We start from the raw sequence: 21245 nt of genomic DNA, 5'->3' as shown, positions 1-21245 counted from the left end.
TAAAAATAGCTACAATAAATAGTATTTATTTTAAAATAAAATATCTTGTTAAATAAGAAAATATGAAACTATGATGTTGGTTTGAAAACATAATTTTATTGGGGGTAATACTCAGCCAAAAAATGCTTTATATTTTTTAAAATAAAATATTAGTCATATTTTGTAAAATAAATTGTATGAAAATAAAATACATTATTATTTATATTTGTGTATTCTAATAACTAAAGAAACAACTTATATTATAATAGGAATAAAAAAATAGTTAATTGCAGTAGCTAAAGAAATTTAAAAATATAATTATCTTGTCTTATTTTTAAAAAAATAATAAAATTCAACTTTCAATTTTCTCCGCTCTATTTCTCTTAAGCAACATGGATTAATACTCCTTTGCATTGGGTCTAAAATCCAGTTAAAATTGTAAATCGAAATAGAGCAAGCATATATTATTACTATTCTATTAGACACCAAAAGCAATGACTCATGACGGTGCTGGACAGTCTCCATAAACGTCATCCCACTTCAGCCGTTGCCATTCTTAATATTTTAGCCTCATTCTTATATTTACTCGCACATTTTCTTTCCATCACACTGATTCAGAATTGTTCGGTGGCAATTCTTTTTAAACGCAAAATCTCAAAGATATTCATTCTTCAGGTAGATATTCCCATCAGCAACCTAAAAGAAGAAAAACGTAAAGACACTACCACGAACACACAGCATGTCTCATCCACTTTACTGAGCTGATGTTGACTTTGCACATTAAACTTACTTAGGTCTTTTGATGCGTGATGCTAAAAGCACCCTACTTCCCATTCTCAATTCTTATATTCTCTTTCATTCACTGGATGATCAGATTGACATTCAGATGTCCGAGGTACTACGTGTCGGTTCTATTCAATATAAGCCGAGAACGCGTTCCCACTCGACGCTCCTTCCCGCTCTGCACATTTCATAAAATGCCCCAACCTTAACGTAATTAATACAGAGAAAATGTTTATAGATTTCACATGACAAAAGTTAGCAGGACAACGATGAAACAAGGACCGTTCTAGCAACTGACAACCCTAACAATGTTTTCCCGAAGTGCCTAGTCTCTGATCTGAATATCTCAAGTCAGCTTCAGATCATTCCCACCTAGATGAGGACGAAGACAAACACGCACTTCGTGCTCTTGAGGTTCTGCGCTCAGTTTTGGCACCATAATCTCCAGCACCGACCCCGGCCCGTCATAGTATGCCTCTATGTTTGCATCTTCCGGAATTCTGGTCGACAGTGCGATTTCTCTCACAAACTCTCCTGGAGGGCAGTGCTCACAGGATGGGTCCGACAGCTTGAACGTTCTATCTTGTCTCTTGATAAATGGTTTTCCAGACGTGCTCACGCAGGACACCTTTATGATCCCTCGAGTGAGAGTGTTTCTCCAGGAGACTTTCACGCTCCCAAGATCCACGAAGGGCAAGCTGATAATGATCAAGTAGCTTTCTTCATCCTCGTAGATCGTTTTTGCAGCTGTTACAGGTCCATAAACATTCTTCATCACCCCGCTAAAGTCATTCAGCCAGTGTGGCTCACTAGGATGCATTTCCATGTCCGGAATCCGATCTGCTGGAGGATTCACAGCCAAGTAACATTCCTCTTCGTTTCCATGATGGAAAAAGTCCTTCCTCCTCTTGTTTCCGACAGTAGTCAGGTCCATCGCATCACCGTTACTGTGGTTAGATGGATGAGTTGACAAATTCAGCCCAGATCCGTTCAGCAGTTTCTTTGAGTGTGCATTTGGAGCATTCTTGACTGAGGGAGGTGGTCTCTCAAGCTCAAAATCCGTGTTGGGAAGATTTCTCCACGTACTGAAATCACTTGCTTCAAGAGGGATGGTGAAATTCAAGTCCCTGCCAGTGAGTTCCATCCACCTTTTCCGATCATCCTCATCAAGACCCATGAGATTGGGGGATGGAACAACTTCAATGCCATGCAGACACTGGGGGTTTGAGAGTCCCCTGTAATGTTTCCGTTGCATCCGGTGGGATCGAACAAAACCCTTGTCAACACTAAATGGAAACGGACGCTCCCCTTGGCGAGAATGACCATTCATGTAACTCCTCAGCTGCATCTTACCCAGTGCATTCTCAGGCCTCTCCTTGAAAACCCACATGTACATGTTTTCCATGTCATGTTGAACCATGAAAATATCAAGCTTGAGATCTGATTTGTCAAACCCTGAAACACCATTGCCGTCCCTGATAATCTTGGCCTTAGACTTGTCATTTAACGCAGGCTTGAAGTAAAAACTGAAGAAGAACCAAGCACCCCAAATGCTATCAACGCGCTTGGCGAATTTCCTTCCACTTTTGGGTATGTTGAGGAAACTCTCAGTCTCATAAACTTGAGTGCCAAGACCAACATCCAAAATATCACAAGCATCAGAATTCCATGGCTGCGGGGGAGGACTGCGTTCCGCTGAAAGGGGCAAGTTGATATCTGGCGGGCCTGAAAGTATGATCTGGCGATTCATCTCCAAATCGAGTTCCTCGTGGGAAGAAGCACTTGAATCCATGGATAAGAGCGTGGAAGGGTGATGATTCTCCATAGACAAAGACGTGAGACGGGAATCGCCCATACTACCTCATCTCGCTGATGAGTTGTATCGCTGGTCGGTTCAATGTTGGCATCGCAAAAACAATTCAAGAGAACAGCCTTATGAAAACCTTCATATTAATCCCCACTATATCTCCCCTCCATCAAAACCCTAGATTTATCAATCAGATAGCAAAACCCTCACACACCCAAATAAAATAGAAAGAGGAAGGGGAAAAGAAATTAAAGAATCCAACAAGATAAACTCTAAAATGTTTTAATCTATGAGATAAATTAGAAGAACATCTGTATACTCTCAAATATACGTGTATATATGTTTAATTAGGGTTCTATAGAGGAAGACAGGAGGAGACGAGGAATAGACATGGGAAGGGCAAAACAGGTCGGCTGAATCTCTATATCTACCCAGGGAGCGGGAGGAGGAAGTTTCGAAAATGCTACAGGAAAACTACATCTAAACCAGAGACGAGAATTTCTATGAATCCCCCAAAATCAGGTGGGAAGCAGAGAATCAAGACCATCAGATCCATAAAGAAGAAATCTGAATTCTATTTCTTGTCGGCCGACATATTCTTTGAAAACGGAAAAAAGGAAAGAAACTAAATATACAGAGACAAACCAAAGGGGGGATCTTCAAAGATTACCTTTTAGGATAGGCATCGGAGAAGTGAGAAGAGGAAGAACATCCAGAGCCGACGATGATGATCTCACCCATCAAGTCATCGACAACCATATTTCCCACTCCAGACGTTTTCCCTCTATAAGTTTTTGTTTTCTCAAGCGAAAAACCAAAAGACAAAAAACAAAAGAACCTATTCGGCCTTCTCGTTTTCCGGCGCCGGATCCGTAAAAAGAAACAGAGAAGAGTATGGAGGTGTGAACAGGGGAAGAAAGCAGGGCCAGTGGGTTGCGACTCAATATAACGAAGAGGTTTCGAGGGATAAAGCCTTCACTAGATAGCACACGACACCCAACACGCCCGGTACCCTCGTTTGTTAACGGTGACGGTGCACTCCTCCCGGGTGGCTCATCTGTAAACCAGACCCTGCTTAATTAATTTAATTTCATTAAAAAAGCAAGCATTAAGAATGATATGCAGGTTGTAATTGGCCTTTCTCTTTCGTGAATTAATAAATATTTTAAAATTGGAATTTCGAAGGAGAGGAAAGTGTCGTGGCGTTGATTGGTGGGATGTGGCTATCAGATGGATGATAAGAGGCGAAAGTGGGATTACTTTGGCGGTGGTGACTGGTGCGGGATGCATCTTTGTTTGGGGTTTCTTTTAAGATTTTCAGATATTTTAGGGGCCTTTTTTTTTAATATTTCAAGGTCTTGACAAAAGGGCGGCTAGGGTTCAATTATCTCCTTATATAATTCCCATAATTGCTTGCCTTTTTTAACTTTTCTCCCCCACAACACTACTCTCTTATATCGGAATTCTTTAATGCGATGTGTATGCCACCACGCTTATATAATTGGTCCTCGTATAAGCGCCCTCCCAGCTTTTCATGACTGCCCTTTCCAGCTCACCACAAAATCGCCCTCGCACGCATTTTTGATGAAATTTAAATTTAAATTTAATAAAATTTGTATGGAGGCGAGAGGGCAACCAAGTGGGAATATTTTACTCACCAAATTATATGTTTTCCCAAAAACAGAAGAAAGAAAGACAGTAGAAAGAGGGTGGAGGGGTTTGAATTTGGAAGGAGGGGGGTGAGGTCAGCGGAGGAATCAAATAGCTTTCGCTTTCTGCCGAATGCCGTAGAGGCACCCTCCTCTTCCGTATCGTTTACACACATCACGTAACCTTTCCTGTCTCTGTTTTTTTTAATTTCTACTCCGTACAAAGTATCCCCTTCTTGGGCCTCCTCCGGCCCATTCCCTATCGCTCTCCCCGAACCCTCTTATCTTATCACACCCCCTCCTCTATCGTGCACTCCCTCTTGCCTTTTTATGAGCTGGAAAGAGAATTTTTTTTATTTATAAATTATGTTATTAAATTTTCATGTCAAGTTTTTATCTTTACGAACTTTGAAATTAAAAATATTATTAAAATATATATATTCAATAAAAACAAATTTAATAACTTATTAATTTTTTAAATTACAGTAAAATATATTAAAAGTAACTTATAAATAAAATTAAAAGAATATATTCATATTTCCCATCACTTTCATTATCTATTATGCTAATCTTTCATGATGTGATAAATTAATATTTAAATTTTATTATAGGAGAATCTCACATTTAATGATTAATTATATCTCGAATAGAATTATTTTAAATAAAAAGAATTAGAGAAATAAAAAAACTAATTCAAATTACGTCAAACGTGTGTGCGTGTGTTCAATTATTTATACGAAATAACTGCAAGTAATATTTAAATCAAATATGCATATAAAAATATTCATTGTTCAGTGTTTTAGTGAGCGAATAAAAATGCATTAAAATTTAATTTAAAATAAAAGTTTTTTTTAAAAAGTCAACATCAATGATGATAATTTTTTTGCAATTCATTCTCGTGATAATTGTTGGACGTGGGTATAATATCCCAGTACAATACGCGAGCTGCTTGCGTGTTGTGAAAATATCATGTCTTATTATTTTAGGCGGTGGTCAGTGGAAGCTCAGGGCCGATACCAAAGCATGGGATGGTTGAAACTTTCAAAGCCAAGGGAGCAAATACGTGCTCCGGTTTGCTTCCCTACAAATTATGTTGGAATGTTTTTTTAAAACGAACATATGTTTTTTTAAAAAATAATTATGTTTTTATAAATTAATTTTTTTTACGAAAGATTACATAAAAAATTATGATCATTAAAATCATGCCTCTCTAATTCTAAAAGCACTTTTAAAAAGTTATAAAACTAAAATTATAATATATTTGAAGGAAACTTTAATTTAGAATATTTCTTTTTAACTTGTGATTAATATGAATTATTAAAATATATTATATGTTATATATTCATGAATCCATTGTGGGGTGGTTAAAGAACCAACAAAAGGTTAAGACTTTTAAATATAATTTTATTATTTAAAAGATATCAGTTCAAAGCATTATTGCATTATCTCTAAATAATTAAATACTCCTCATCATGATCCATTTCTTAACACTCAATTACTGAAACTTAATGCCTTTGACTTTGGATTTGTTAAAGAAAAAGTCAAATTATCCTTTTATAAAAACCAGTGTTGTTTTAACTCGAGTTTTGGACGTGCAATTCACACTTAAGAATTCCGTTGTATCTAAAATAAAATAAAATTTGTCATTAATTTGCACCCAAATATTAAAATAGATAACGACGGGTTAAACTTACCAAAAAAAAATGCAGCTCACGCTTTGAAAAACATTGTGCACAATTTTTTTCTATATTCCTATTTCATCTATTATCCGGAGAGCCATCCCCACCAATAAATCATATATCTGTTGAAAAGTAGTAATATAGTTTGCAAGAAAAACAATTCATGAATATTTTAATTTCGAAAGACTTTGTATATATTTATATAAAGACTAAAGAGAATGGCAGAGGATTTAGTTATAAAAAAAAAAAAAAAAGTAATGGTAGAGGATTTAGCTTCAGGGCAAGTGCGGCCCGTCTCTTGAGACGTGTGATCTCGTTCCATCGCGGAGCCGGGACTTCAACACGTGCCATACCACGTGCTTACCAGATCTTCTTCTTGGATTATACAGTATTTTGTTCTGGCCATTTCTTCAATTATATGTCACAGGCGAAACACTTAATGGCCTGACGAGAAATAATGCTTTTGGGTATAACTCTGATTCTGATTAAAGAAAACCTCTTCACAACAACTCACACAATGCTAATACATTAATACTGACGCACATATGTTTATGTGATTTTATGGCTATTGTTATAGTATATTAAATGGAAACAAAGCTCATATATTTTTACTATTTGTTCTTAATTAATATTAGCTATTTATTTGTGTTTTTTTTAATATTTGTATTCAATGGGCTAAAGTATACATTTATTTTTTTAATTTCAAACAAGGTTTTATGTTGATCTTTTAATTTTATAAAGGGTATGTTTTTAGTCTTCTAAGCTTAACACTATTAGTTTCATTAATAACAAAACATTTTCAAATGGTTATTAAGTTTAATTTTATAAAATAATACTGATTGACATAACAAATCATCATTTGAAATTAGTAGTGCTATTTGACCGACACAAAATAATAATAATAATAGTGTTAAAGTTAAAAGATTTAGAAGATACTTTATAAAATGAAAAAAATCAAACGAAGTCTTTATATTAAATTAGAGGATCAAAATTACACTTTTACTTATTCAGAGTGTTAGGGTTTTTTTTATTAACAAAATTTGGAAATCAACCTCATCTATTATTTTTTAAATCTATATTATATATATACATACATACAAATATAAATATACACCAAAATATAATTACGTGTTTTTAAAGTATTTTTATCTTATAAATTTTTTTATTATAAAATTATTTTTATGAAATATTTATTTAAAAATAGAAAGCTAACAATATATTACACATAATGTTTTTTTATAAATTTGGCCCCCCATGCCCCGGTTCCGCCCCTTTTTATCGCTGGTTATAATATATATATATATATATATATATATATATTACGCAAACTAGAGAAGCACGTATTTGATGGAAAAACAGGATAAAATCAATTCTCATCTTGCCAAAATTAACAGGGGGACAAACTGCGAGGAAGCAGCTCCCCCCCCCCCCAAAAAAAATCCTAAGGAATTATTGTTTTTATTACTATCTTTTTATTAGAAATACTGTCAGATATTAAACGCGAGAAAGCAGTTAATCTCCAGTGCAAGCAATAGAGTGATATACACATGATAAACAAGATTTATTAAAAGATGGAACTGCTATTAGACGGTAATAAAGTAGAAGCATTTCATTCAACCAAAAAAGCAAAAAAAGGAGAATAAGGAAAGGAAGGTGAGGAAGCGCGTGGAGAGAGTGGGGAATCATGAAAGGATAAGCTGTTGCCGCGCTTATTGCGTGGACATGAATAGGAAACATTAATATGCACAAAACCTCACATCTTCTCCATCTCCCCACTTCAACCCCTTCAAAAAGAACAAAAAAAAAAAAAACAGTAATAACGGAACGAAAGAGGGATGGCCGATGTCATTGTCTTGAAGCAAGCGTCCATGCGTGGAACGAAAATTTGAGAAGGCAAAGATAAAAAACAAAGGATTGGAGCTTGTGAGTGATATACCTTTAATTTAGAATATCGTATAGCGTCGATCTTCTTCTACGGCCCAGTTCTGGCTCCGTCGCACTACGGCATGACCACCTCGTCTTCTCATCCACCAACCGGGCCCCACTCCTCGTAGTCAACCTCTTCCTGTCTTTCATTCCCTTGCGTGGCAAACCCACGCCCACTCTTTCCTCCTCGCCTTCCACTATATTTGCTGATCACACTCCCAACCCATTTAAGCCCCATCATTATTGGGGTTATACTTGGTATTTAAGATTTTTTTTTAATTCTTAACATGTGTATTTTTATTTTTTTTAACCAAAAACATGTATATTTTTATTGAAAGCAATCTGCTTAAGGTATGGTTGACTATTAAATATAAATATATTTTTCAGTAAAAATTTGAAATCTTTATTTGCTAATCATTCTATTATAATGTACTAGTTTCTTTCACTACACAATTCTCATTCATTAGGTCAAGTTTTAAAACGTAATATAAACTTATAAATATTAATCTTTAATAATTTAGGAGTCTAGACAGGCTAGCTCTAAGCAAGTGAGGTCAAAAACTAAATTTGCAAATGAGAATTTTTTTCCTCCTTTTTTGTAGGTGAGCTTTTCAAGCTCAACTTGATTCTTTTAGGATTAAACCCGTATCAAAAGCCGGGCTCACCCATCTACCCACCTTTATCCTCCCTCCCCAGTTCTTTACATGATGTTTGAAGAATGAATAAAGATTTTAAAAAACGAATCTGAGAATTGCTTCCGATGTTTGGTTTAGACACTAATAGTCCTGCTTTTTCATTCACAAACCAACCTGCTGCTTAATTCCCATTGTTTTTTCCGGCCCTGGTATGTAATGGATTACCTCATCATTTAGAAAAATAACGGCTTGATTATTGAAACATGCTCCTCCTTCTTCTTTTCCCACCTTTTCCCCTACGTGCTTGCCACCACGTATCTCTATGATTATCGCTTTCGCCTATTCCAAATGTCACCTCTCCTTCCAAAGTCGGCATTTTGACTCCTCCGTTAATAAATATGTTGTATGACTTCCTTTTTTCTTTCATTAGCTTAACTCAATTATTGTGTGATGCACATGACTTTCTAATCATTTATTTCTGGCCATCGGACTTTTTTTTTTTAATCATTGACATCCGTTGACGTTAATAATAAACAAGAGTTTACGGCGTTAATTGCACGTGAACCTATTACTATGAGGTGGCATATAAAATAGCACCATGAAGAGGAAAACCTCCCAAATTATTATTTCATGATAATCAGAGTATTATTTTCAAAATTCATAGGCTTTTTTCTTCGCAAGTGATATTTTGTTTGTGCACTCACTCTGCCCTTTTTTTTTTTTTTGTGTTAATCACTCTGCCCATTTTGTTGCTGCCTGGAATGTTTGCTTCTCAATTCATCCGTATGGGCCTGGGCCTAGGCCTGAGGTTAACCTCAAGCGATATGGGTAACAATGTGGACCTTCAAGTATGAAAGAGTGTCTTCTGGCGCATAGTTTCTAAAACAGATCCAGACTAATGCTATATGGCTAACCAAAACTTACGGCCTAACAAGAACTCGCATTGTTTTCTTTTCTTTTCTTTTTCTTTTTTTTTTTGGTGGGGGGACATCACTGATGGTCACGATGCACCTGTCAGTTTCGTCATTTCAAAAATGGAACCAGGACAGTTTAATTGATTTATTAATGATTTATTAATCTCTAGTGAGTCTCTTAAATTCCTGTGAATGGTTAGGTTAGTGTAATGGAATGGTTTTACTTTTACCACTTCTGTGGGGTGAAACATTAAATTTCCATTTAATATGTCCAACTGCCTCCTCTCCATCACTTTATTTTTTTCCCTTTATAAAGCAGCGAGCCCTCGCAGTCTTGTTCATCACTATCACTAAGCTAGGGCTGCGAACTGTGAGGGAGAGAGAAGCAGAGAGATGGCCAGGTGGTGTATCTTGTTGGTTCTTACTCTAGCTGCGGCCGCCAGTGCCAGAACAGTGCCCAGTGACGCTGGCCTCAAGGACCAGAAGAACTTCCTCACCTACGGAGGCGTTGGTGGCTATTCAGGACTCGGCAGCAACGGGTTGCCTTTCGGAGGAGTCGGAGCTGGAGTCGGTGGTGGTTTTGGCGGCGGGCTTGGCGGTGGCTCAGGCATCGGAGGATTCGGCGGACTGGCCGGTGCCGGAGCTGGGGGTCTAGGAGGTGCTGGCGGTGGTGTTGGCGGTGGGGTTGGTGGCGGAGCTGGTGGCGGTACCGGTGTTCTTCCTTACCCTTGAGAGAGTCGAGAACATGACTTTATGTTGTTGCTCCTAGTCTAATCATCTTAGCCTCTTACGACTTTATATTTTTCGGTTCAGAAAATAACGGTTGTGTTACGTTGTTCATGTCGTCGAAGGATATCGTTAGGGTTTGTGGAGTGAGAATAGTTATATTTCGTTAATTTGTAGCGTCAACTTTCGTCTCTGGGTCATTGCTTAAATTTTAGGTTTTCATCTATGTTTCTTTTGTTGAGTACAAAAGTGACCTTTGCAAGTTATTAATTGATAGTTTAATAATACATATATTTCCCGTCTCCTGTGTTCGATGTTGTAATACTCAATCCTTATCGCGCAACATCGATCAGGGATTATATTTTTCATAAGGTTATAAACGTAAGACTTGTTTCCCTGGAGTAAACGTCGGGACACTGACTTCCTTAATTTGCTGACAAGGTCTGCAAAGTGTATGAGCACATGCTAATATTCACATTTATTTTAAAAAATCTGTACAGACGAAGCCAGTAAGTAGTGACAGAGAAATCATAAAGATACGTGTTTCATGCATTTATGGCACAGGCTATATGTTTATATTTTCAAATGAAAAATGAAATGTTCAGGCAATTAAAATTAATTCAAGGAGTGAAGAAGTTACCCAGTTATCATTTTTGTTGAAGAGCAGTACAGTATATACTATATAGACGTAGATAGGCGAGGTTTTTGTTTTAAATTCCCACGAAGAGTTTAATTATATATCGTGTGTGTTGAATGAGTATACAGGGTGGTCCACTATGGGGAAGCAAATCCCGGCAATGTTTGAAGCTCTTGGTTGCGATTGGATTTCATGCAGTTCCCGTGAGATTTATTGGTGTCCACAGCCAGCATTTATGTCTTTCGATCCATCATCAATGTCATCGATCTAAGCCATCATACTCAAGCGATTACTGTTGATCTGTTTCAAATTCCACTTTGAAGGTGGTAGCTGGTTGATGTCTCTTGAGGAGTTCAACGTAATACTACTATATATATTGAAGCTTCACCCTTCAAGTCTGTATTTAATTAGGGTTTGATTAAACGTTATTAATGGTGGGCAATCAAGACTCCGCCAAAGATACTTCACGTCGAAATAAGGAAACATGGGTGGAACAAGCGTGGCTTTTTAATTTGAAGCAGGTCTCTATATTTAATCAGTAGGTGGTCCTGAAGTGTATATTTTGGTTCCTGAAAGGTCTAGTAGTGCTTTCTTTTTCGCCAGGTCCAAGGGAGCGAGCATTGATGCTTCAGACACAGGGAATAGGGGTAGCCTGGCCCAGCTATTCGGGAAAACGTTATAATGAACATTTTAGTGAAAGCCGAAAATTAGGACTGTATGTATGTCCCACTTAGCAATGAGCCACAACAGGGCTGAGCTAAAAAATTTTATTGAAAGAATTAAATTCACACGGTATATATAATAATTAAAAAAATTAAATTTATATATGTGACAAACATAACATAAATATTTTAAACATATATTTATATTTAATTTTATTTATATGATGAAAATAAATATATACTTACATAATAATAATAATAATAATAATAATAATTAATTATTGTGTTTATAATAAAATTTTTAGCAATTTATTTCTCAATATAAATTATCATTAAATTGGTAAATATTTCATCTTTTACATGAGTATTGAATAATTTAAATATATTTTTTGGATCTAAAATTATGTTCAATCTAAAAAAAATATGTTGTTTGTTTATTGAATTTATTGTTTAATTCTTTCAATTGATACTAATAGCAAATAAATATACTAACATGGTGATGATGCTCAATTGTCACAAATTCTTTATATTGATGAGATTTAAGTATATAACAATAAAAATAATTTATATATTAAATTTCAATATCTTGATTATTATAAAAAAGTAATTTTTTCTAGAAGAGCATATATTAGTTATAACCTCTTAACCATTGGACAAATAATTTTATAATAGATATCAAACACATAACATTCAATACATCTTGAAATTTTTGTTGCATTACTTGATAATGAAAGTAAAATCAAATGATATCGATGTTTTAAGAATAATTACATTATTTCATTAAAAATAAGTAAATTTTATGATAACTGTATCTTTAAGCCATCGAAACAATTAGATCATTATAGAGTTGAAATGAAAAATTCACTTTATATTTTAAAACTTTAATAATATATTAATTTAGGAGGTAAAGAATGTATGATCTTTATATTTTATTAAAAAAATTAAAAAAATCAAGAGAGGTTGTGGCTCCCGCTGATTCTTCCGTTTCCACGCCAGTCCACAATTATGGAGACAGGGCTTTTATAAATCCTTACACTCAACAGTTCACGTACAAGCTCTGGCAAGGCAGGCAGCTGGCTGGGGCAACACAGTCCACAACCCTCCCTCACATTCAATGTCATAAATACCACTCACCCACTCTGAACCAGCACTCAGCACTCAGCTGGCCATCCCTTGCGTGACTCTCTAGTACGTAGTAGTATCATGGTCTCCGTTTTTCTTGTGAATGAGTCAAACATGTGTATAGGGTTGGATCGTAGCCGTGTAGGCCTTACCACGGAACCAGCCATCTGTGTTGAATTCTCATGAGGGGGATGGTTTTTCTCGCAGAAGCTTGAGCTGGCAAAACTTGAACGCCTCGCAACCCTTGTGGACAATAAATGGGGTCCTCGGGGATATTTGGCAGCGCATTGATTCCAAGGCCCCGGCCTCGGAGCACCTGCGAAAAGGAAAAATAAAAAAAAAAAGGAAAATTCGAGAATCCTGCCTTCTGGTTGCGGGTCCCAACAAAGCGACATGTGGCTGCTTGTAGCGCAATCCGCTTGAGCTTCGAATCACGCCCCCTTCTACCAACACTATTTGTTTTTTATTGATTGATTACTGACTTGTTCTCCTTGACAACAATTGACATTTTTTTTTTAATTTTATGTAGCTAGATTTATTTTCACATCATCACGTACAATGCTATGCAGCCTATTGCGTAGGAAGCGACTCTCATCATGTTCCAATGTTTTCTTACACGCTCTAATTAAAATCTCAATCCTTCAAATTTCGATGAAACTAGTTATTGTCATTAATCCCTTATTCTCTCTTTATATAATACATTTTGTTTTTAATCTTTGTCCTTAGATTTTTTTTATTGAAATATACATATGATTTTTTAAAAATACTATAAAAATTTTATAGTTTATTTGAAAACAAATAATTATTAAATTCCTACTTTATTTGTAGTTTAATTAAAAAATCCAGCGTGCATAAATGATTTTTATACTTTATTTGGGTATAAACGAAACACTTTCTTTTTTGGGTAGATTAGGCTATGAGTTTTAAGGCCCATGAAATAGACTCTATATAAAAAAATCCATTGGACTGCAATTCACTGGATCGGCTCAAAATATTTTCTGCGCTACAGGCGTTCATTTTCGGCCTGGGCTTCTTGGCCCAAAACAATTTGGTGTGGGCTTGAAAATCTGATTTCCTGGGGCATCCGCCGCTTAACTTGTGCTCGAAGCGAACTTGAGGGAGTTTAGTCTCTCTGTTTCTTTTCTCGCTCTCTGTATCCCCTACTTCCGAGTCGCTGCTCTCGCATCTTCCGCACGCCTGCGGTTTACAAATTATGGGTCAGGGATCTCCGGGTAGTCTCGGCCGTGGTCATCCGGGAGACCGGAAACAGGATGGTAGCGGCAAGAAGGAGAAAAAGTTTGAACCGGCGGCCCCGCCGGCACGAGTCGGTCGTAAGCAGCGAAAGCAGAAGGGTCCCGAGGCGGCGGCACGATTGCCAACGGTGACGCCCCTCACTAAGTGTAAGCTCCGGCTCTTAAAGCTTGAGCGAATCAAGGATTACTTGTTGATGGAGGAAGAATTTGTGGCTAATCAGGAGCGTCTCAAACCCCAGGAGGAGAAGGCCGAGGAAGACAGATCCAAAGTAGATGACCTTAGGGGTTCGCCTATGAGCGTTGGTAACTTGGAGGAGCTTATAGACGAGAACCATGCCATCGTTTCGTCTTCGGTCGGGCCGGAATACTATGTCGGGATCTTGTCCTTTGTCGATAAGGATCAATTAGAGCCTGGATGTGCAATTTTGATGCACAATAAGGTATGAGTGTGCTCTTTTCGGTGTTTAATTGCAAAATTTAGCTTTCGATTATATATTCCTTGCTGTCTAGGTTTAGGATCGAGAATTTCGGTGCCGATTACGTTTTGTTTAAGTGCTATGCTATTGTCTTATTTGCTTCAAGATCTAGAGTAAGGGGGTTTTGTTTGGATGAGGCGTATTGGGGCTGGAGGGGAGGGAATGAAATGTTTCCTAAAATCTTCCATATATCATAAGGACAACGAAGGGTTTTTCAGTTGGTTCAATTTTTTTTTTAAATTTCATATTGCCATTTTCGTTGGATTTCTTTCTTCCTCTCTTCTCTCTAATTCTAAACGTAACCTCAAAGTTGTTCACTTGTTGAGATAATCATCGGCACAGAGTGTTGTGTTCATCGTTATTATATGCAACGCGCACAATATAAGACGCACCTGAAGAACTTCACATTGGAAGAAAAAAAAATAATTAACTGATTGGTGTGACCAGGAAATTGCCCAAATTATTTGCTTTAGTAGTCTATTGTTGATTCTTGATGTATTTCTTATTTTCAGATGTATTCATGCAGAAAATATGGAAACTTTCTTATCATTCATGCTTTATCACCAGGTACTTTCTGTTGTTGGACTTCTTCAAGATGAGGTTGATCCAATGGTCTCTGTCATGAAGGTTGAGAAAGCTCCTTTGGAATCCTATGCTGACATTGGTGGTTTAGATGCTCAGATACAGGAAATAAAGGAAGCTGTTGAGCTTCCTCTGACACATCCTGAACTATACGAAGACATTGGTATCAAGCCTCCTAAGGGGGTCATATTATATGGAGAACCTGGAACAGGAAAGACTTTGCTTGCAAAGGTGTGATATGTGATTTTATGTGTTTCCAATTCGGCTATTCAGTTTGAATTTCAACATTTCATTTTATCTCCGACATTGCAAGCATTCAGTCCTTATACTTAAATGCTGCTATAACGGCTTCTTGATGTGTAGTTCACGAGTATTTCATCAGGACTCTCTGGCTCTCTAGACAATAAATGACTTCTTTGTCAATTCATTATCTTGAATGCGCAATTATAAAATACTAGAGATAATGTTTCCTTGATGTGTTTCCGCACCGATTAGGTTACTTTCGGGAATTCTTGTTATTTGCCAGTGAGTAGTAATATTTCAGTGGCTTACAGATGCTAGAGGCATCATATGAAGTTTTCCTTTTTTATTGTTGCACGTCACCCTCTACTTACAAAAGAAACTGCTTCTATTTTAATTTGATTTTAATTTGAAAAACTTGTGACCAGTGAATTGATGAACTCACTATTGTACTGGGAGCCACTGTGACTATGAAAATCAAATTTCCTATTTCATTCACTCCCTTCAGTCTGTTGCTTTCTGGGTTAACCTTTTGATTCTTCTTGGTTTGATTTGTGGTGGATATGACAAATGCGCATAATGTTGTTCATGATGCATCATTTTTAGAGAAACACATTGCATTTGGAATTTATATCTTGGAGTGGCGCATCCTTCAGGTGGTAGACACCAATTTTTAACTTGAAACAAATTTTACAAGTGCAGTTACTTTTGGAAGTTGGAGTATTTGGAAAAATGTAGTTAATTGTAGTCACAGTACAGCGGACTCTTACTATTATTTGATCTTCGATGTGTAATTTGGTCTGTCTAACTATGTGCTGTTCCTGAACTGTGTCTTGCCATCTATTTTTTTTTCTCAGTTACTGCTTATAATGGGCTCCACGAAAACATATATACAACTCTTCATGTCTAAGTCTTGTGTGTTTTCAGGCTGTGGCAAACTCAACGTCAGCAACATTTTTGCGTGTTGTGGGTAGTGAATTGATACAAAAATACTTGGGCGATGGTCCAAAACTTGTGAGGGAACTTTTCAGAGTTGCTGACGACCTTTCCCCTTCTATTGTCTTTATTGATGAGATTGATGCTGTAGGTACAAAGAGGTGAGTTTTTGAGTATCAACTTCAAGTCCACCTATTGGTTAAGAAATCTGTGGTGTTCAGGATTGTGTTTTCCTGCAATAATGAGCTTAACTGTTGATGTACCTCACAGGTATGATGCCCACTCTGGTGGGGAGCGTGAAATTCAAAGGACAATGTTGGAGTTGTTGAACCAGTTAGATGGTTTTGATTCAAGAGGAGATGTTAAAGTGATTCTAGCTACCAACAGAATTGAAAGTCTTGATCCTGCTTTGCTGCGGCCTGGTCGAATAGACAGGAAGATAGAGTTTCCTCTTCCTGATATCAAAACAAGGAGACGCATCTTCCAGGTAGGCATGACTGATCTTGTGCAAGCAATTTGCTGAATCTGGTGTCTGCATATTCTCTAGGATAGCTTAACATGCACGATCTACTCCATCATGTGACTAAAGGGCCTCTTGCTTTTCAAATTTAGATACACACATCAAGGATGACGTTGGCTGATGATGTAAACTTGGAAGAATTTGTTATGACTAAGGATGAGTTCTCTGGTGCTGACATAAAGGCAATATGCACTGAAGCCGGCTTACTTGCTTTAAGAGAACGCCGTATGAAGGTTAGTGGGCTCTTTTGTTTGTTCATTTTTAATAGTATTACCGGGCAATAAAATACTACGAAGCAGAAACTATTTAATGATTGGAGTAATGGAGGTGGGAGTTTTGTCAATATCAATGGCCCCCCTCAAGGTTGAGATAATGTAGCGTAGGTTGAATTTCTTTGGGTGAATATATCTAGGTTTGGCAACCTACACCAATTTGAATTAGTGTGAAAGAAATGAAGGGCAGCCCGCACCTTGTGCATCATTCTTGATTTTATCGCTATTATAACTTAGATTATATTTATACCTATGAATATGGATTATGGGTTGTGCTTGTTATAGAAGTGTTTTCTTTTTAGAAACGTGAAGGTTTTCCACTTTTGAATGCCTTTGTTTTTTGTTTTTTTTTTTCTTGGGGAAAAAAACTAATTACTTAATGACTTTTTATGTGACCAACGCACCTTAATGACTTGAAAATGTTTTTCCCCCTTCTCACTCTTAAATTTTGGATCCCATTCTTCAGGTGACGCATGCTGACTTCAAGAAGGCCAAAGATAAGGTGATGTTCAAGAAGAAAGAAGGGGTGCCAGAAGGACTTTATATGTGAAATATAATCTGCCATTTTAGACCCTTTTTTCTTTTGGTTCTAGTGATATTCGTTCAGTCGAAAAAATATTTCTGTACCATGGAGATTCATCCGAACTAATTGATGGGCATGACAGCATGGCATTTGAATATGAACTATAACGAGTTTTGGTTGATTGTTATCTTTACTGTTAATGTTAATTCCCAATGAATTTACAGTAGCTGGTGACTGCGTTCATGCAGTCATTGGAGTGTATTATAGTAAGCGTAACGTAATTTCATGGAATGTGCTGAGTTGGAACAAGTTCGGAAAGCGTGAGCTGAAATACTGAGTACACATTTCTGGCCTGGATCAGATGAAGTTGTGTACTGTTGTGGCCTTCGTTGAATCACATCAAGCACAGATGATCCATGATTGAATGGTGTTGTTTCTTTTCTGACTAACTAGACCAAGGAAGCATTGCTTGAGCCAGCCAGCTGATTCAATTAGACGTAATCTAGCTGGTTAATTACGGTAGGCTACCATTGCAGCGCTTATTCTGTGGCGCGATAGTCCATGACTATGATAGTCCTTTCGTAACTGGAACTCGCATATTACATCTATTGTGAATAGTTTAGACCCTCCCTGGGCTTCAAGTTCAAGTTTTTCCCGCTCACCATATTGAAGTAGCTTAAGTTAGTGCTTTAAAATTCATGGTCTTTTAAGGAGACACTGAATTTGAGTTGCAAGATAGACAGACGTCCGTTGTGAGATTCTACCTCATGAATCCTTTCATTAATGGTGAATGAGATGAGAGATCATCGAACCAGGCATGCGTGATAGTTGGTCTACTTCTTAGGTCCACTAGTTTTAAGTTTCGACACCATTTATTTCTTCGTACATTTTTATGTCTGTTCTCCTAGAGACGGCTTTAAAATACAGAGACAGGTGTATTTCTTTTTTTTTTTTTTTGGGCCCCGGTGAAGTATGCCCCTTTTGGATCTTCTCTTAATTTAGCATGAGGTCCGTCGCGTTGGCATTTGGTGCTGTTCCGCGTGCTCATAGCTTAAAAGTTGATCTTGACCTTTTATTTTGTCTTCAAAAGATTTGTGCTGTTCAATTTAAATTTATTTTTAGATATTTTTAATATTATATTTATTAAAATAAAAAATTAAAATTAAATATTTACTGTTCAGACTTTAGAGTATATATAGTCAATTTGTAAAAATTTTAAATTTTTTTATTAAATTACATCATTCAAATTATATTTATACTATTCAAATTACATCTAGATTTGGTAAAATTTTAAAAAATTAATATTAAATTACTCTATCTTGACTAAAGCTGTATTGACAAGATTGATGATGAACATATTTATTAAAAAATAAATTTCATAAAAATAAAAATAAAAAACTTTCAAATCTAATTGATCCAGATCTCATCGTAGGTAATGAATAACCCAGTGTTCATCACCTGAGCATCAAAGACTATATAAATTTAATATTAAGTTTTTTATACTTTTCATAAATTTTTATTTTAATAAATATAATTCTCTCTTCGTCCTAAATTGTAACACTTTTAGGAGTGATTCGTTTTTTCAAAATATAAAACACTTTAAGAATATTAATATTTTATTAAATAAACTTATTACAATATTACTCTTTATCTCTCTCTATTTGATACTAATAAAGTGTAGATTTAATGTTATTAATAAATAATATTTTTAAAAGTTTATATTTTTGTTTTGAAAAAATAAGATTGTTAAGAGTATTTAATGAGATTTATTAGTATGTAAAATTTTATTTAAAAATATTTTATAATTTGAGATGAATGGAGTAGTAAAATATTTAAAAATAAATTTAAAATGAACAGTACTAATAATTTTGAGATAAAATGAATGGCCCAAATTAGCTGTTAAGTTGATGAGCGCCGCATGAGCACCAAATGCAGATGCGAACAGCGACAGATTCAATTTCCATGTCCAACGCTATGATGAGCGCCGAGTACTCAACTACTTATCATTTGAAGGACACCTCATTTTGAGTGATGGGAGGAAATGATGCTTTGCTGCTTTATTGAGTTTAAACTTTTCCTCAAGACAAAATGAAGAAAATGAAAGGAATTGCCTATTGGAACTCATTTCCATGGGACCCACCATAACTCATGGACTTACATCTTTTTCAAATTAAAAATAGGAGAGGATATATAAATAATCAATAAAATTGTCATACTCATTAAAATTAAAAATCTGAAACAGTTTTTTTTAAAAAATAATCATTTAATTCTCATAATTTTAATTTAATTCTAACACAATTTTTAAACTTTGACTCTATATATAACTCAATTTTTATAGTTTTAACTATTTAAAATATTTGTCCCTCTATTTTAAAAAATAAAATAAAAATTTTAATATTTATAGATATAATTTTAAAAAAATTAAAATAGCATGGAGTATTTAAATATTTGTCCCTATATTTTATAAAGATTAAAAGTTTTAGCAATTTAAAATATCAATCCCTAAATTTTAAGATAATGTCAATCTTTATAATTTTATTTTACAAAATATGGGACCAATATTTTAAATTGTTAAGAACTAAAAGAACCAAGTTATACCAAGTCAAAATTTAAGAACTATGTTACAAACTAAATAAAAATTATAAAAATTAAGTTACAACAAGATAAAATTTAAGGACTTGTATTACAACTGAATAAAAATGTAAAAATTAAATGATTAATTTTTTCTAAAAAACTATTTTAGATTTTTTTAATTTTAATATATGCTCCTCTTTTTTTTTTTAACGGAATAATATATATTATTCTTGATTCAATGAAATTGAACAAATGAAAGCATCACCAGCAATTCTTTTCATTTTTTTCGTTCTGTCTTGAGTGAAAGTCTAAACTCAATAATATAGCAAGGTGTCATTTTCTTCCATCTTTCAAAACGAGATATCGTTTAAATAATAAGCACCAAGTGCTCATCACAACGCTGAGCATGGAAACTGAACCTCAGATAGTACAAGGCATTGTATCTTTTAATAGGGAGGCGTATTGTTTGCAAGATTGAAGCCAAAATCCCAGGGCTTTCCAAGCGTTTCCTTTTAATTTGCTTCATTCAATAGGTCGTCATGATTCTAACAGGAGAAATTTTCTTGTTATTAACCTTCAAGGAAGATGCATAAATTCAAAGACACATAAAAATATGGCTATTTTTTCTTAACCTTGATGTATGCGATTTGCTTCTCATAACTATACTCCTTTTATTTATATCTCTAGTTACACAAACAATGTGCCCAGCAGCACAGAGTTTACTCTCCTAATTACGCCATTTATTTTATCTTTGTATGTGTAGGGTGTCCGACCTAATTATTCAAACAATGGAGATTGTGAGAAGATAGATATTGTAGTTACGATTGATTTAGCCTATAAATATTGCAAAAAAGTTATCAAACCAACATTTTAAAACTGGATCCAAAATTTTATTTTAGTGGGAATACTTTGGTCTTGGCCCACAGAAAGTCATATAGTTGCTGAAATTTCATCAAAACTCACAAATCAAAGAGACTGTTTTATGCTAAAGGTTGAGGTTTAAAGTTACCTAATAATACGAATAGTAATTTGATCATTCAAGCTCACCAACACACAATTATTGGATATGTGGCTTCCCATGACAAGCTGGATGGAGTCATATAATTAGTGCTCCTATCACAAATTTACTGTTTGCACCTTTCATGGAAACTTGCTTTTCTTTCTTTTTACGTTTTTTCTTTTGAAACAACTACGCAGTAAAAATTATTCCAGGTATTGATTATAGCTATAAGTTATGATCAGAAGGAGTGGACATTATAGGGAGAGAAAAATATCAAAAAATACAAAAATATTTGTTCGGCACCGTAACAATTTTAATCTGCTGTAAATAACTTTCTGAGAAAACACTAC

General features: G+C 35.4%; 3 protein-coding genes across 3 annotated transcripts; 2 read left to right on the top strand and 1 right to left on the bottom strand.

The window, feature by feature from the left end:
* Positions 1 to 947: 947 nt before the first annotated feature.
* Positions 948 to 3600, bottom strand: LOC129284829 (uncharacterized). The gene is made up of 2 exons (XM_054920318.1): positions 3240 to 3600; positions 948 to 2746 (listed from the first exon to the last, which is right to left on the bottom strand). The coding sequence occupies exon 2, from the start codon at positions 2615 to 2617 to the stop codon at positions 1109 to 1111; it is 1509 nt and encodes a 502-aa protein (XP_054776293.1). The 5' UTR covers positions 2618 to 2746; positions 3240 to 3600; the 3' UTR covers positions 948 to 1108.
* Positions 3601 to 9722: 6122 nt separating this feature from the next.
* Positions 9723 to 10400, top strand: LOC129295966 (glycine-rich protein 23-like). Its single transcript, XM_054934558.1, has one exon. The coding sequence runs from the start codon at positions 9766 to 9768 to the stop codon at positions 10102 to 10104; it is 339 nt and encodes a 112-aa protein (XP_054790533.1). The 5' UTR covers positions 9723 to 9765; the 3' UTR covers positions 10105 to 10400.
* Positions 10401 to 13639: 3239 nt separating this feature from the next.
* On the top strand, positions 13640 to 17508 carry LOC129288296 (26S proteasome regulatory subunit 4 homolog B). Its single transcript, XM_054924811.1, has 6 exons — positions 13640 to 14212; positions 14816 to 15061; positions 15998 to 16167; positions 16277 to 16493; positions 16619 to 16759; positions 17265 to 17508. The coding sequence occupies exons 1-6, from the start codon at positions 13733 to 13735 to the stop codon at positions 17346 to 17348; spliced, it is 1338 nt and encodes a 445-aa protein (XP_054780786.1). The 5' UTR covers positions 13640 to 13732; the 3' UTR covers positions 17349 to 17508.
* The last annotated feature ends 3737 nt before the right edge of the window (positions 17509 to 21245 follow it).

The sequence above is a fragment of the Prosopis cineraria genome, unplaced genomic scaffold (genome assembly GCF_029017545.1).
Source record: "Prosopis cineraria cultivar Desert tree isolate PC_DT_omini unplaced genomic scaffold, ASM2901754v1 PC1, whole genome shotgun sequence".
NCBI classification, from domain to species: Eukaryota; Viridiplantae; Streptophyta; class Magnoliopsida; order Fabales; family Fabaceae; genus Prosopis; species Prosopis cineraria.
This window is presented reverse-complemented; position numbering and strand designations above follow the sequence as displayed.